Source organism: Haliotis rubra, unplaced genomic scaffold (assembly GCF_003918875.1).
Source record: "Haliotis rubra isolate DU_JTF1 unplaced genomic scaffold, ASM391887v1 Scf26, whole genome shotgun sequence".
Classification (NCBI taxonomy): Eukaryota; Metazoa; Mollusca; class Gastropoda; order Lepetellida; family Haliotidae; genus Haliotis; species Haliotis rubra.
The window spans coordinates 1,462,150-1,476,982 of record NW_025766669.1 but is presented as its reverse complement, the minus strand read 5'-3'; the positions used below and the strand labels follow the sequence as shown (position 1 = coordinate 1,476,982).

General features: G+C 38.2%; 1 protein-coding gene across 1 annotated transcript; it reads right to left on the bottom strand.

Moving 5' to 3' along the window:
• Positions 1-10,864: 10,864 nt before the first annotated feature.
• Positions 10,865-11,725, bottom strand: LOC124279991. The gene has a single exon (XM_046715871.1). The coding sequence runs from the start codon at positions 11,723-11,725 to the stop codon at positions 10,865-10,867; it is 861 nt and encodes a 286-aa protein (XP_046571827.1).
• Between the last annotated feature and the right edge of the window lie 3,108 nt (positions 11,726-14,833).

Below are 14,833 nucleotides of genomic sequence, written 5' to 3'. Positions count from 1 at the left end.
GTTTAAACATAGGGTATTCCCACGGGATATATGGATTGTGTACAAGGTTACAACTTGGAATATCTTCTCTGTTTCCTATTCTGGTTTTGTGTTTTGTTTGTTTGTTTTTTGTTTAATAGCGCTCAACAATATTCCAGCTATATGGCGGCGGTCTGTAAATAATCGAGTATGTACCAGACAATCCAGTGAACATCATGAGCATCGATCAACAGAGATACGATGACATGCATCAAACCACGTCAGCGAGCCTGACCCCCCGATCCCGTCAGTCGCCTCTTACGACAAGCATGGGCTGCTGAATACCAATTCTTACCCGGATCTTCATGGGTCGTATTCCGTTTAAATCTGACTAACTGCAATCAAGGAAACTAAAATGAACAGTGAGTGAGTGAATAATTCTTAACTCCGAACAGAATAGGGTGAAATATATGCACACGAACAGGACAAGGGTATATACATGATTACATTTAAACATTAAAATATTAGAATTAAACTAAATTAAAATTATTATGTTTTTTGCTTTGCGTTCGAACCACAGTTGCATATTGCGCCTATGACATAATTAAATCATGGCTCTAACGTCAAGCGTGGACAGTTACACAATTAACGATCAGGACGAAATAGGATCTCTCAATGCTATCAAACAAAGAGGAGCAGTTGCTGTAAATGATAAATACAGGAATAATACACATTGTGGCTCCTTCCATTAAATGGCTGATGTTAAATGGGGCAAATAATAGGGCGAGTTTATATTGCTTGCTTGACACAATCCGTTTCATATCCGATGTACGACCGCAAGAGTGTGACGGTAAACAGGGCATAATGGGCTTTGGAAGGCTGGACATATTCACATTAAAGACTTCTCCGGGGACCTGCACACACAAAAATGGAAGAAAGCGTTCCCTGTAGTTTTCAGGTTTTTCAAGGTTGTGTCTGTATCCATCTATGACTGCACTTTTGACAAAGTTTAATTTGCAATCGTATATGATTTAGTTGGATAGTTGTTGTTGCACGCCGCACTCAGCAATATTCCAGCTATATGGCGACCGTCTGTAAATAATCGAGTCTGGACCAGACAATCCAGTGATCAACATCGACAGCATCGATCTACGCAACTGAGATTTGATGACATATGTTAACCAAGTCAACGAGCCTAACCACCCGATCCCGTCAGTCGCCTCTTACGACAAGCATAGGTTACTGAAGACCAATTCTAACCCGGATCTTCACGGGTCAAACGTATATGAAACTTGCGAAAGTTGTCACTTTCACTAACACTGCCAATGTATTTATATACAGTCAAACACCGTTGTCGAACCCACGGATGTCTCGAATCGAAGTGAATACCTCGTCCCTTCTTTAGTCATTTTACGTTTTACGATAACTCAACCTAATCATGCATTATATTTGAGAAATAATAACATATGAGCGTGGTCGTTGTTAATCATGTTCCAGCGAGATGATTATTGTTTTTATAAGACATCAGCATTACTCGCAGCCTCTACGTGATGCTCACAATACGAGGGGCGTCCAATATGTTTTGCAGGTTCAATATAAGACTAAGTCGCAGAAAATGTTTTGCACTTTTATTTTCAAAAGTAATCTCCATTCACCTCAGTACACTTACTAGTATTCAATTTGTTCCCCAAGCTTTTAATACCACCTTTATAAATAATCCGCAGATTGGCCCTGTCACCACGCCTCTGTGGCAGCCTTTATGTCCTCGTTATCCCGGAAGTGTCTTCCACGTAGGTCAGATTTCATTTGCCACTGGGGGCTGGATCTGGGCTGTATGTAGGGTGGGGGGATTTAACTGTTCGAATCCACATTCACGTTTGGTGGCCCGTGTAATTCTCGACTTGTGAACCGGAGCGTTGCCATGGACAAGTAGAACATATGGGTGGCATATAATCAATCAGTAACTATGCCTCTTGCATCCCAAAATATGGCGGCCATCAGCTTGCCAGCCCATGATTGAGTGCGAAGCTTCTTCGGAAGCGGGGAAGTGGGGTACCTCCATTGCATGGATTCCAATTTAGTTTCTGTGTCCCATTTGTGGATCCATGTTAAATGACCTGTCACGAGACGAGAAAGAAATCCGGCTTCATCAGCAGTATAGAGATACAGGAGCTCTCGACGACTTTCATTTCTCTTGAGCTCTGAGGTTTCTAGGTACCCATCTGGCAGATACCATGGACATACCAAGATGCTCATTAGTAATGGTTTCAACAGTTCCAACTGATATTTGGAATTCCTTAGAAGCTTCAGATACTTTTATCTTTCTACAGCGGCTATGGGTTCCGGTTGGGTGGCATCTGAAGGCTTGCCAGACCTTGGGTCATCGTCTATGGACTTCCTACCCCTTTCATACTGTAGAGACAAACGGCAAACCGTGGAATAGTCAGGAGCATTCTTACACATCACTTTACACATGCAATCATGGATTTCTTTTGCTTTGCACCCCACCTTGGTAAGGAACTTTATTACAGCGCTTTGTTCATGTTTGAGAGAATCCATGATTGTGGCCAGCCTTAGGTAAATAAAGCCATCATATCTGACTTATTGTTGTGTCTGGAACTTGTTATGACAAGTGTCAACCTGATGTTATGACTAGTGTCACACCTGCCACAGGTTGACATTGTTTGTGTAAACACAAATGTCCATGTTGCAAAACTTATTGAACGCCCCTCGTATTTCCAAGGGCATCCCCCCAAACTTCCACATCCCAAAACTCCCACAGCTTATAACAACAACACACACACTTTAGCATACTGATTACCTCAGTCTGTAATGGTTTAACTCATTAATCAGTTATGAATGCCAATAATCACTAAGTCATTTAATAAATGATATATTTTATAAAAGCAGGGTTATTAACCAATCTTTTCAAGGTACATATAACAGTCTGTGTAGAACATATATCACACATATGTACTATAGTGTCCAATATTTCACCCGCACATTTGACAGTCAGAACCCTGTCACTCTGTACTGTTGTTGGAGCAAGTGGGTGGTTCCGTCTCTGCTGTACTTCTGTCTTGAAAATATCTGACTGACAAATTTAAATAAATTATCTTCTATTATTAATGATGTCACTACCGTTATTGTGTCACTATCATAACAATCAATGCCAATGCCAATACCGTAACATTATCAATTTCCTTATTTAATTAAAATTGATTTATGTGTTTATGCCTGGATTTGGTAGTGCAAGCATGGTTGGTAGTAGAGCTTGAAGTAAGCATAATACAATTCATATTCTCATTTTGAATTTTTTGCTACATATTACTTTATATTTGGCATTTGGCTTGTTGACACGTTTCTATTCCTCGACTATGCACATTTGTTGTTCTCCCCCGCCGCAACGGCGAACTGGGGATTATGTATTCAGCAGCGTCCGTACGTACGTACGTCCCGATTCTTGTTAACGCGATATCTCATGAACTGTTTTACCCAATGTCTTCATATTTGATGACAGCCTACATTGGGGAATTACGCAGACACCTGTCGATTTGGGTGACCTTGACCTTATTTTCAAGGTCAGCACGACAAGTCCACGTTTTAAACTCTTGTGAACACGATATCTCATGCACTGTTGTACAGAATGTCTTCAAATTTGGTGACAGCCTACATTTGGGGTTTACACAGACACCAGGCGTTTTGGATGACCTTGACCTTATTTTCAAGGTCACCACGACACTGTGACCACTCTTCAAACTTATGTAAACGCGATATCTCATAAAACGTTGCACCCAATTCTAGCCTCCGAGCTGAAGAATATCTTGCTATTTCTTACAAATTTGATGTCAGGAATTAACATAACGGGTATCAGGGCAGGGTAGGGTAATATGGGTGGGGTACCCGGGTAGAAAATATGGATCCGCCCCAGCCCTAATACATACTGATACGGACAGTGGATATGAGGATCTGCATCTATACATTCAAATCTTCTATATTCCTGAAATATTTTCAGAGTTAGGAGAAGATTCTGAGAAGTGACCATGACTAAAAATTACATGAAAGGTAATCTTCTATGTGATCAAAAGATAAAAACTAGTAAATATAGTATATTTCATTCTTTAACATTGCCATGTTAGTGACAAACACTTATTTATGCAGAAATTGCCCAGCTATATGGCGGCGGTCGGTAAATAATCGAGTCTTGACCAGATAGATATCAGAAAACGCACAATAACATCCAAGGATAGCGAAATGTGATTAACAGCAGGTTTCAACGATTTTATGAAACTTCACTCATCTGACATAATTAACCGCTTTCGACAAAGAGCTTAGTTTCATACACTCAAAAACAACCGGAATATATTTTCACAACAAATATTCCAACACCTGGAATGGGCTTCAAATCAAATCAAATCTTTATTTCCAATACTATGAGGCCACAGGCCTACGAGTACAAAAACACCTCATCGGTGCAGACATGAAATATAATGATAACAATGAAAACATGTACAACATATACAATCTTAATATGACAAAATTGATTTCCTTTTTTTCGAATGCATAAAACGAATATTTAGCAGTATTAAAGGAAATGTCTACATTTTTGGATGATAACAATGAATTAAATTTTAGTATATTGGGGAAAACATAGAATTGCAACAAAAGATATTTACGTCTTAATTCAATGTAGGCTGGACAGATAAGTAAGAAATGATATTCATTTTCAATTACGTTTAAGTTACACATTTTGCATTTTCTTTGTTCCCGGGGAATGTTATAGTAACGGCCTCTTTCAATTTCTAAACTATGGGATCTTAACCTAAATCGTGATAAACAAGATCTATATTTGAATACAATAATATAAATTAAATATGTTTCAAAAGAAATCGTTAATTTACAATTACAATACGTAAACATTTTAGGGCTCTCAGATAAATCACTGTGCCAAACTTGCCGAAAATTGACTTTCAGTCGTTGAAAAACAAGTTAACAAAAACGTTTTTATCTCCGTAAGTATGTGATACCCAAACATCACCAAAACCTAATTTAAATATGATATTTCTAACTTTGGTAACCCAGTTCATCATACATACGCATCATATTTTAACATTTTCGAGGCAAACGGCATTTAGGCATGTTAATAAGATTTAACCAATATTTAATACATTTAAAACAGCAGATAATTGAATAGGATATCTACCACACTCGGCTAATACTCCATTATTGGACGTTGATAACTTAACGTTTAGAAAAGTTTTGAAACCATATAAATGTACTTTTTCCAGTTCTTCCATATCATTAAGCCCCCAAATTTCAGCACCGTAGAGGAGAATTGGTGTTATCTTTGTATCGAATAATTTGAAGTACAGATGAGGCGAGTGTGGTTTCAAAGAATGTATACTACTAAGAAGTAATAACAGCATTTTTCTGGCTTAAATAGAAATATTGTCAAACGCTTTCGACCACTGTAACCTATTACTAAAATACAATCCAAGATAATCCAACTTCAACAACACTACCATTGTAAAACCATTTTTCAAACCGAGATAAACACCCTCCATTCTTAAAAACTACAATTTTAGTTTAATGCATATTGACTGACAATTTCCATTCTGAACAGTACCTGGTAAGAATATCTAGTTTAAACTGTAGACGCTGTTCCCAAACAAAATAAGGTCATCGGCAAATAAAAGAAGGAAAACATGAGTACTGGATGTAGCTGGACATCAAACCGACATTCCTTTTCAATTATATTAACTAATTCATTTATATAAAACTGAAACAAAAAGGGGCTGAGCATACACCCTTGTCTGACTCCCATCGGACAATCAAATACACTAGATAAACTACTATTTGAACGAACAAAGGATTTTACGCTATTATAAATAGACTCTAACATTTTACCCATTTACGACTCAGACCATGTTTATATAATATCTTCCAAAGAAAATGTCTTTGAACAGAATCAAAAGTTTTCGAGAAATCAACAAAAGCTACATAAAATTCACCACCTTTGCGAGAAAGATAACGCTCGATAACAGAATTCAGAACGAAACAATTGTCAACCACTGAATAACCTTTTCGAAAACCTGATTGACACTCAGAAATTTTACTCAGCACATCAGCCCAGCACACTAATCGCTGATTCAGGATGTACGTGAAGACTTTACTGAGAATACTCAGGAGTCTTATTGCTCTGTAGTTGTCGGGGATTATTATTTCTGTCGACCAGGTCTCTAGGAATATACCCTTTTGGTACATACTGTTGAATATTATCTCGAGGTATGGAACGAATACGTGAGAGGAATGTTTAAGATATTCACTCAATATGTCATCAAGTCCAGGAGATTTGTTGTTCTTCAGCGCCTCGAGACTGCGAATGATCTCCAATCTTGTTAAGGGGGAATCCAGAATATCTTCAGTGATTTCTCTAATAGAATCTGGGGGATCTTCCATATCATGTATATCGTCATTAGTACATTCTAAATTATCTTGACTGCCGTAGAGGGTTGAGAAATAATCCACCCAGTCTCCAATATCTATTTATTGTACCCCCAAAACGCTTCGAGTCGAGTCAGTTGTCGAGGTCTCTAAATCATTTTTCTGACGTTGAATATATTCTTCTTTCTTTGTTCGACATAAGGACTTATATTCACTGCATGTTTTCTTATATTTCTTTTGATGTCTTTTGATTTTCTAAAAGGAGTGAGTTAATATTTAACGTCACATCGGCAATATTTCAGCCATATCGTGACGAGAACATTTTACATTGAAATGAAATATATGTATATTATAAAACCTGTCGACGAAGGACAGTAAAACAACTAGAATATCACAGATATGTATGTAAAACTAGTGTAATTAAATCTAAAACGTTATAACTATAGGGAGGACAATACAAGATAAAAATGGGCTATAAATCGCCAATAACTGAAGGTAGATCACCAGACCAGGGACCATGGGGACTTACATTACTTTTGCTACCTGCATGGACCCTAGTTGGATTTACACCATCCCTTCAGCCATTGGCGACAGAAGAGAAATCTAGCCATAAATTAAAAGCACACATATTCTACGATTAAAATCCTGGTAAGTTTAAATTGACTAAATGTTTTGGGACTTACGTACCCTCTCAGGAGGACAATAATTTTACAATACTTCAACCCCCTTTGAGGGTACAGCCACTAACAATCTCAGTTACTAATTTAAATTACCAATAATAAAATATTTATCTATTTACAAATCAGTTAACAAATCTAATTCTCTGAAAAATGCAATAATTAAATGAGAACTAAGATTATTAAAAAGATCCTTCATAGTCTTTACTTTGAAATAGTTATCCCTTGTGATGGAATATTCAATGCAGTCAAGCAAGACATGCTTGACTGTGATTCTTTCATCACAAGGGATGCAAAACGGAGGATCTTCGCCTTTAAGCAAATATTCATGGGTATACCTTGTATGGCCAATGCGACATCGCCGCATAATGACCTCTTCAAATCTGGACTGACAACCCAAGTAAGTGTAACCGATATAGGGTTTTATTGCATGTAATTTATTGATACCTACTTGGGTGTCCCACTTCTTTTGCATTAGATCACGGATGTAAGATCTAATGCAAACTTTGTAATCAGAGTATGGGAGCAGAAGTGGTGTCACAGATTTGTTGAGTGCTGCCTTAGCAGCAATATCAGCCATCGTGTTCCCAGAAATGCCAACGTGGCTGGGTAACCAACAAAAGACGATGTCGCATTGGCCAGTAGCAAGCTCATTATACAATTCTATAATTTCTAATAAAAGTGGATGTTTGCAAGAAAGATTTTTAATCGCCTGAAGACACGAAAGAGAATCTGAAAAGATGATATATTGTTTATATTTACGGTGTTTATTAATATATTTAAGAGCTGTTAGTATTGCGCTTGCTTCTGCTGTGAAAATCGAACTGTCATTGGGTAGTCTGGAAGATATTGTTTTGGACCCAATGACAGTGGCACAAGCCACCGCGCCACCATCCTTGGATCCATCTGTATATAAGGATTTATAGTTATTATATTTATTTCTTAATTGACTAAATTCTTGTTTATACTGTAGATCATTAGTTTCGGATTTTTTAAAAGTGGTTAATGTTAAGTCAACATCTGGCCTCACCAATTGCCAAGGAGGAGAAGAAAGAAGACGAGAAGGAGATATATTCTCCAGCTCAATGCCGGCAGCAGAAAGGAATGGTTTAATTCTGTGCCCAAGAGGCGGAACAAGAGAAGGCTTTTTGTTATACAAATCCTCATAAAGAGGAGTGAAGATGCAGTGAAACGCAGGATTAGACTCGTTAGAATATAGCTTCGTAATATACTGTAATGATAATTTTATACGGCGTTGGGGAAGAGAAGGCTCATCTGCCTCGACGTAGAGACTGTCAACAGGAGATGTTCTGAAGGACCCAAGACAAAGTCTCAGACCTTGATGGTGGACTGAATCTAAGAGTTTTAGGTTGCTTTTGCAGGCTCCACCATAAACGATGGAGCCATAATCAAGCTTCGAGCGGACAAGTGATCTGTAAAGGTGTAGGAGCGTAGCTTGATCCCCTCCCCACCTTGAATTAGACACGACTTTCAATAAATCAAGTGCCTTCAGGCATTTAGTTTTGAGAGATTTGATATGCGGAAGAAAAGTTAAATGGGAGTCGAAAATGAGACCTAAGAACTTGGCCTCTTTTACAACCTTGATGGGAGTGCCATTTAAAAACAGTTCTGGGTCTTTATGTGGTTTATATTTACGGCAGAAGTGTATGCAATTAGTTTTTGATTTAGAAAATTTAAAGCCGTTTTCAAGACACCATTTATGTATTTTATTTAAACACAACTGTAGTTGCCGTTCAATAGTATGCATATTCTTACCGCGACAAGAAATGTTAAAATCATCCACAAAAAGTGATCCATCAATGGAATCGTTTAAAACCTTGGATAAGCTGTTAATCTTAATGCTAAATAAAGTGACAGACAAAATACTGCCTTGTGGGACACCCTGATCCTGATTATAATGGTCAGACAGGGTTGAACCCACTCGGACTTGAAAGTGCCTGTCGGTTAAAAACTGTGATATAAAAAGAGGTAAACGTCCCCTTAAACCAAAATCATGTAAATCCTTTAAAATGCCATGCTTCCAGGTGGTATCGTATGCTTTCTCAAGATCAAAGAATATCGATACTGCATGTTGTTTATTTATTATAGCATTTTTACCAAATGATCAATGGTACTACGATTTTTCCTGAAACCACATTGAATATTTGTTATGAGCTGATTGGTTTCAAGATACCATGTTAATCTATTATTTACTATTCGTTCCATGGTTTTACAGACGCAGCTCGTTAAAGAGATTGGTCTGTAATTAGACGGATCTGTATGATCCCGGCCAGGCTTTGGTATAGGTACTACTATGGCTTTACGCCACGAAGTTGGAAAATTTCCTGAAGTCCATATTGTATCAAAAATATTTAAAAGTGTTTCCAAACATGAATCAGGTAAATGTTTCAAGAGCTGATAGTGTATATTATCAGCTCCTGTTGCTGTATCATGAGCTTGCTCAAGGGCAGTACGTAACTCATGCATTGAAAATAATTCATTGTAGTCTTCTCCATTGTCTGATGTAAAATTTATTCTTTTCTTCTCCTGTTGTTTCTGATGTTTCTGAAACTCAGGGACATAATTGGACGAAGACGAATGTTTGGCGAGAGTTTCACCAAGCTTATTTGCAATGTCAGCCTTATCAGTTAACAAATTATCACCGTCCTTTAAATGATGAACGGTAGATTTGGAACCTTTGCCCTTTATTCTTTGGATCATGTTCCACACCTTTGACATCGGTGTTCGAGAATTTATTTTGGAAACATAGTTTCGCCAAGACTGACGCTTATTCTGTTTAAAACTGCGTCGCGCCTTGGCATTTAACATTTTAAATTTATCTAAATTATGGACAGTAGGATGTCGGCGAAAATATTTTTCTGCTTTCTTCCTACACTTTCTGGCCTGTTTACATTCGTTATTGAACCATGGTTTACGAATATGTGGAACCGCAGAGGACTGAGGAATTGTTCTGTCAGCAATGCCATTAAGGATATCAGAAAACAACTGAATAGGATCTTCACTGTTGCTAAACCGATCATGAGTTAATTGTTCAGCACACAGAGTCTCATATAAGGACCAGTCAGCCCTGGCAAAGTTCCTTCTCGATAAAGGTGGATCATCACCAGGGTTGACTGTTTTGAGAATGGTGGGGAAGTGATCACTCCCACATAGGTCGTCATGGACCACCCATTCAAATTCATTATACAAGCTGGAGTCGGCAATTGACAGATCCAGGGAAGAATATGTTCCCGTACCTGGATGTAGATAAGTGGGAGAACCATCGTTATATATACACAGGTGATTATCGGAAATAAATTCCTCAAGGATTTTACCTTTAGTATTAATATGGTCACTTCCCCAAAGCGGGTTGTGACCGTTCAGATCGCCCATGATGAGACATGGCTTCGGAAGTTGATCAAACAGATTTTGAAGATCGGATTGTTGAATATTTGAAGAAGGAGGGATATACAAGCTGCACAATGTCAGAGCAATGTGCAAAGTGAGACGCACAGCAACAGTTTGAAGATTCGTATTTAGAGTGACAGGGCTGTGTATGACGCTCTGGTGAACCAAAATAGAAGCGCCTCCAGTTGCTCGATCTCCCGGAGGAGAAAAAGAATGAAAATCGCTGTACTGTCTCAAAGTAAAGGCATCAGTAGTTTTTAAATATGTCTCTTGGAGACATAACGCTGCTGGCTGAAAGTCCTGTATCAGCAATTGCATTTCACTGAAATTATTTTTCAGTCCTCTACAATTCCACTGCAGGATATGTGACAACTGTGTCATGGTGGTTCAACGGGCGATCTTTCACGTGAATGTGAGGAAGAACTATTCTTCCGCCTGTCCTGGGAGGACAGAGTAACCTCCATGTCAAGAGATTCAAAGGAGTTCTGTAAAGTAACCTCTGGAGATGAAGGGATCGTGATTGATTCTTTTCTATTCTGTTTTTTTCCTCTGTGCTTTCCTTTTGTTGAGTTTATAGGAACTGGCTGCTTAATAGACATCTGTGAGGGTATCTCAGGCTGACTCTCTGTCTGAGAGGCAGACGTTGACTGAGTGACTGGGGATTTTGGTGGAGCGGCTGAAGCAACAGGTTGTTCAGTCCGGATCCAAGTCAAGTCGGTTTGACAAGATACAGATGACGTTGTCATAGATCGAGACACTGCTGCAGAATAAGTTATCATCGATGGAGTTGTTGACTGTGTCGTAAATAGCTTCTTTGCCTCAAGGTAAGATATGTTATTATGGCATTTCAATTTCATGATGCTAGATTCTCGTTGCCATACAGGGCAAGATTTTGATGATGCGGCATGGGTGCCATCGCAATTACAGCATCTGAAGTCTTTCTTGCAGTCAGTGCTCTCGTGGTTGTCACCACAACGATAACAAACCACAGAGTTTCGACATGAGTTGGAACCATGGCCGAATCGTTGACATTTGTAGCATCGGAGAGGATTCGGGACATACACCTCCACTCCGATATTGAGATAACCTGCTTTGATTGATGCTGGAAGGGTAGAACGAGCAAATGTCATGAGATACGTGTTGGTATTTACGGTAATACCATCTTTCTTTATTGTGAAGCGTTTAACTGCTGTTACCGCCTGTTCCTTCAACTCCGCACTGATTTCCTCTTCAGACATGTCGGACAGGCAACGAGCCCTGTCACGAACAATGCCTCGACAAGAGTTCAGTGTCCTGTGCACCGACACAGCAACCTCAACATTTGCAAATGTTTTGATCGATAACAAATTTAGAGATTGCTGCTTCCGTGCACAGTCCACAAGAAGTGAACCAGTACGGAGCCGGGTGACGTTGTTAACCTCACCACAAATCCCAGATATAGCCTTTGAAACAGCGAATGGGTTAAGCTTGATCGGTAAAAAATCAGCAGCCTCGATCACCAAAAATCGAGCCCAAGAATCATTGTTTGGAGTAATGCTTCCATTTGAAGGATCTAAATCCTCAAAACGCCTTTTCTTCTCACTACGAGATGAACCAGAATGTAATAGTGCCATGATGAAAGGAAATGTTTCAACACCCCTGTTCCCCACCCACCATGGAGTGTCAACAAGGACGGGGTCGATTCGCACCGGATCTCCAGGATGCTAACACCAGGGATACAGGGGTGTCATACTCCAGCAAATATGACATGAATAGCTATATTTGTCAAATAGATCAGTTGTCAAGCTGGTTCGGCCCAAAACAAAAATCTAAAGACACACAGAATTCAGCGGTCAACATCACCAGATTGGCCCATGAGCCACCGCCTTCTGGCATAGGACTCTAGGCAATGCAACATAAGAATAATTTGTATATTGAGGATCAAAATATCCAAAGCCCCAAAATAAGTATATGTGCAAATAATATATTTACCATGCACAGGGCATGACGTGACCAGCCGATTGGTTGAACGGGCCAGTTCAACCACCCGTCTAGGTGAAGTAAGGGTCGAAGTGGTGTATTGGGCAAAGGAACGCTGTTCCTGGAGCCCTTGCCCTCAACCACCAGAATCCCGTCCTCCACCGACACAGGGGCGCAACCCACGGCAAACGGGTTGGTGGACCTAATATCCCCCCGGGCCCACAACGGGGGGTTGAAGGGCTCTTAGCGTGACCCAGCACCCACCACGAGGAGGTGGCCCTTCACGGGTGCCATCTGTGTCAAATACAAACATTTCCTTGTCAAACAATATCAACATAGCATTTTCGCCATAAAACACATCAATAATATATTTAAATAAAAAACATTTTATCATAACTAATATTCCCACAGAATGTCTTCCGAAATTGGCAAGCTTTGTTGCTGGTAAAAAAAAATATCTATAACCTGGAAAATACAAACTAAAGTCAGTATCAGTTGACCATGTCTCATAAAAAAGCAACAATATCATTTGATAGTATAAAGCGAACAAAGTCATTATCATGTAATTTGTTTGATAAGCCGCCATTATTCCACGAGAGAATTGGTAAGTAATTGTCTGTTAAGCCCTGGCCTCCCCGCTATTTTCTCGAGGTGGAATGGGCTTCACACATTGTACTTATTTGGGGAATCCAACCTGGGTCTTCTGCGTGACGCGATATTGGTTTGATTATAGGAAAAAAGTCCTCGGTAAAAAGTCCTTGGTACAAAAGTACCGGTAAAAAGTTTCTTGGTAAATAAGTCGTTTTTACTGATTTTGTTATTTATTTGACAAGACTGACATCAAAGATTAAAAAACAAAACAAGAAGAAATCACACATAATGACGTATTAATCTGACCTTTGATCTGTAGTAAAAACAGTAACCACTCTAGTACCCCACCATTTACAACAGAACAGGAAACAATTCATTCATGTATACCCATCCAAAATGTCGAATCATTATGTACTTTCATTTATGTTGTATTATTTTTCTGTTTATGTTGTATTAGTTTTTATATTTATGTTGTATTTGTTTGTTTTTATTTATGTTGTATTAGTTTTTTAATTTATGTTGTATTAGTATTTTTTAAATGTTGTATTATTTTTTTATTTATGTTGCATTAGTTTTTTATTATGTTGTATTAGTGTTTTATTTATGTTTTATTTGTTGTTTATTCATGTTGTATTAGTTTTTTTATTTATGCTGTATAGGTTTCTATTTATGTTGCATTTGTTTTGGACTAACTGCACCAATTGTGTTTTCGTCCTTTTTCTTTGACTGTATTCCGAAATGAAGCTGAAATGGGACAAAATGTAATTAAAGTGAACTAACTTCAGAGAAAATTTAAAGAACAACGGCGAAACAACTGCTTGAAACAAAGATCATTTGATAATTAATCGTGAGGAAATTACAGTGAAAACATATTTTATTCAAAATAAATTGAACTAGGATTGGTAAACAAGCCGTAATGGCGTATTTGAATACCTCTCCATTTCATTGCTACATGAATAAAACAAATATTAAATAATATGCAGCATGATAGGAAAGCAAGCAGCCTGCGTATTGAACATCATTAATCATTTATCAAACCTATGCGAATTTATTATAAAGGTAAGGACAGATTTTAGTATTAAAGAATTTATAAGTTTATTTTTGTTTCAATTACCATTTAGGAAAGAATTTAAATTATATCCATGTTCGTAAAAATACATGGGATATCTGATGTTGGAATAATTAGGACAAGTAAAGAAGTAATGTAAAGTATCCTCGTAGGGGTGACCACAGGAACAGAATTTATCACGTGAAATGTGCCGTTCAAACGTGCGCTTTCAAATCACTGCACCCAAGTCTGAGGCGTGAGTGAATAATTTGGAGGAAACGTGTACCAAAGTTTTTATCAAATATATTAAAATTAAGTGGTTTTGATGATTGTAATGCATTTTTGAATTGGCCTATGGTTTCAATATCATACATATTCTCAGGCAAATCATTCCATTTTCTTATTGTATCCGGTAAAAGCGAATTGCTATGTAAATCACTACGACTTCTTATAGTTTGAATGTTATTACTGTTTCTTAATCTATGGTCACAAGATTAAAGCTAATCTGCCATATTTCAGCCCAGTGAGTGATCCTGTTTAGGTCATTATTTAAGGAAGCGGCAGTAGCAACAAGATTATCAACAATAACATATACCGTATCATCGGCAAAAATTCGAATGTTACTACTCATACCCTCAATGATATCATTTATGTAACCTAAAAACAGTAATGGCCCAAGGACAGATCCTTGCGGCACCCCAGCAGTGACTTCCTTTAGATCTGAATTCTAACTGTCTATAGCTACTCT

Excerpts from the sequence above, each read along its gene's own strand:
- LOC124279991 (XM_046715871.1), bottom strand. The coding sequence starts at position 11,725 with ATGTCTGAAGAGGAAATCAGTGCGGAGTTGAAGGAACAGGCGGTAACA.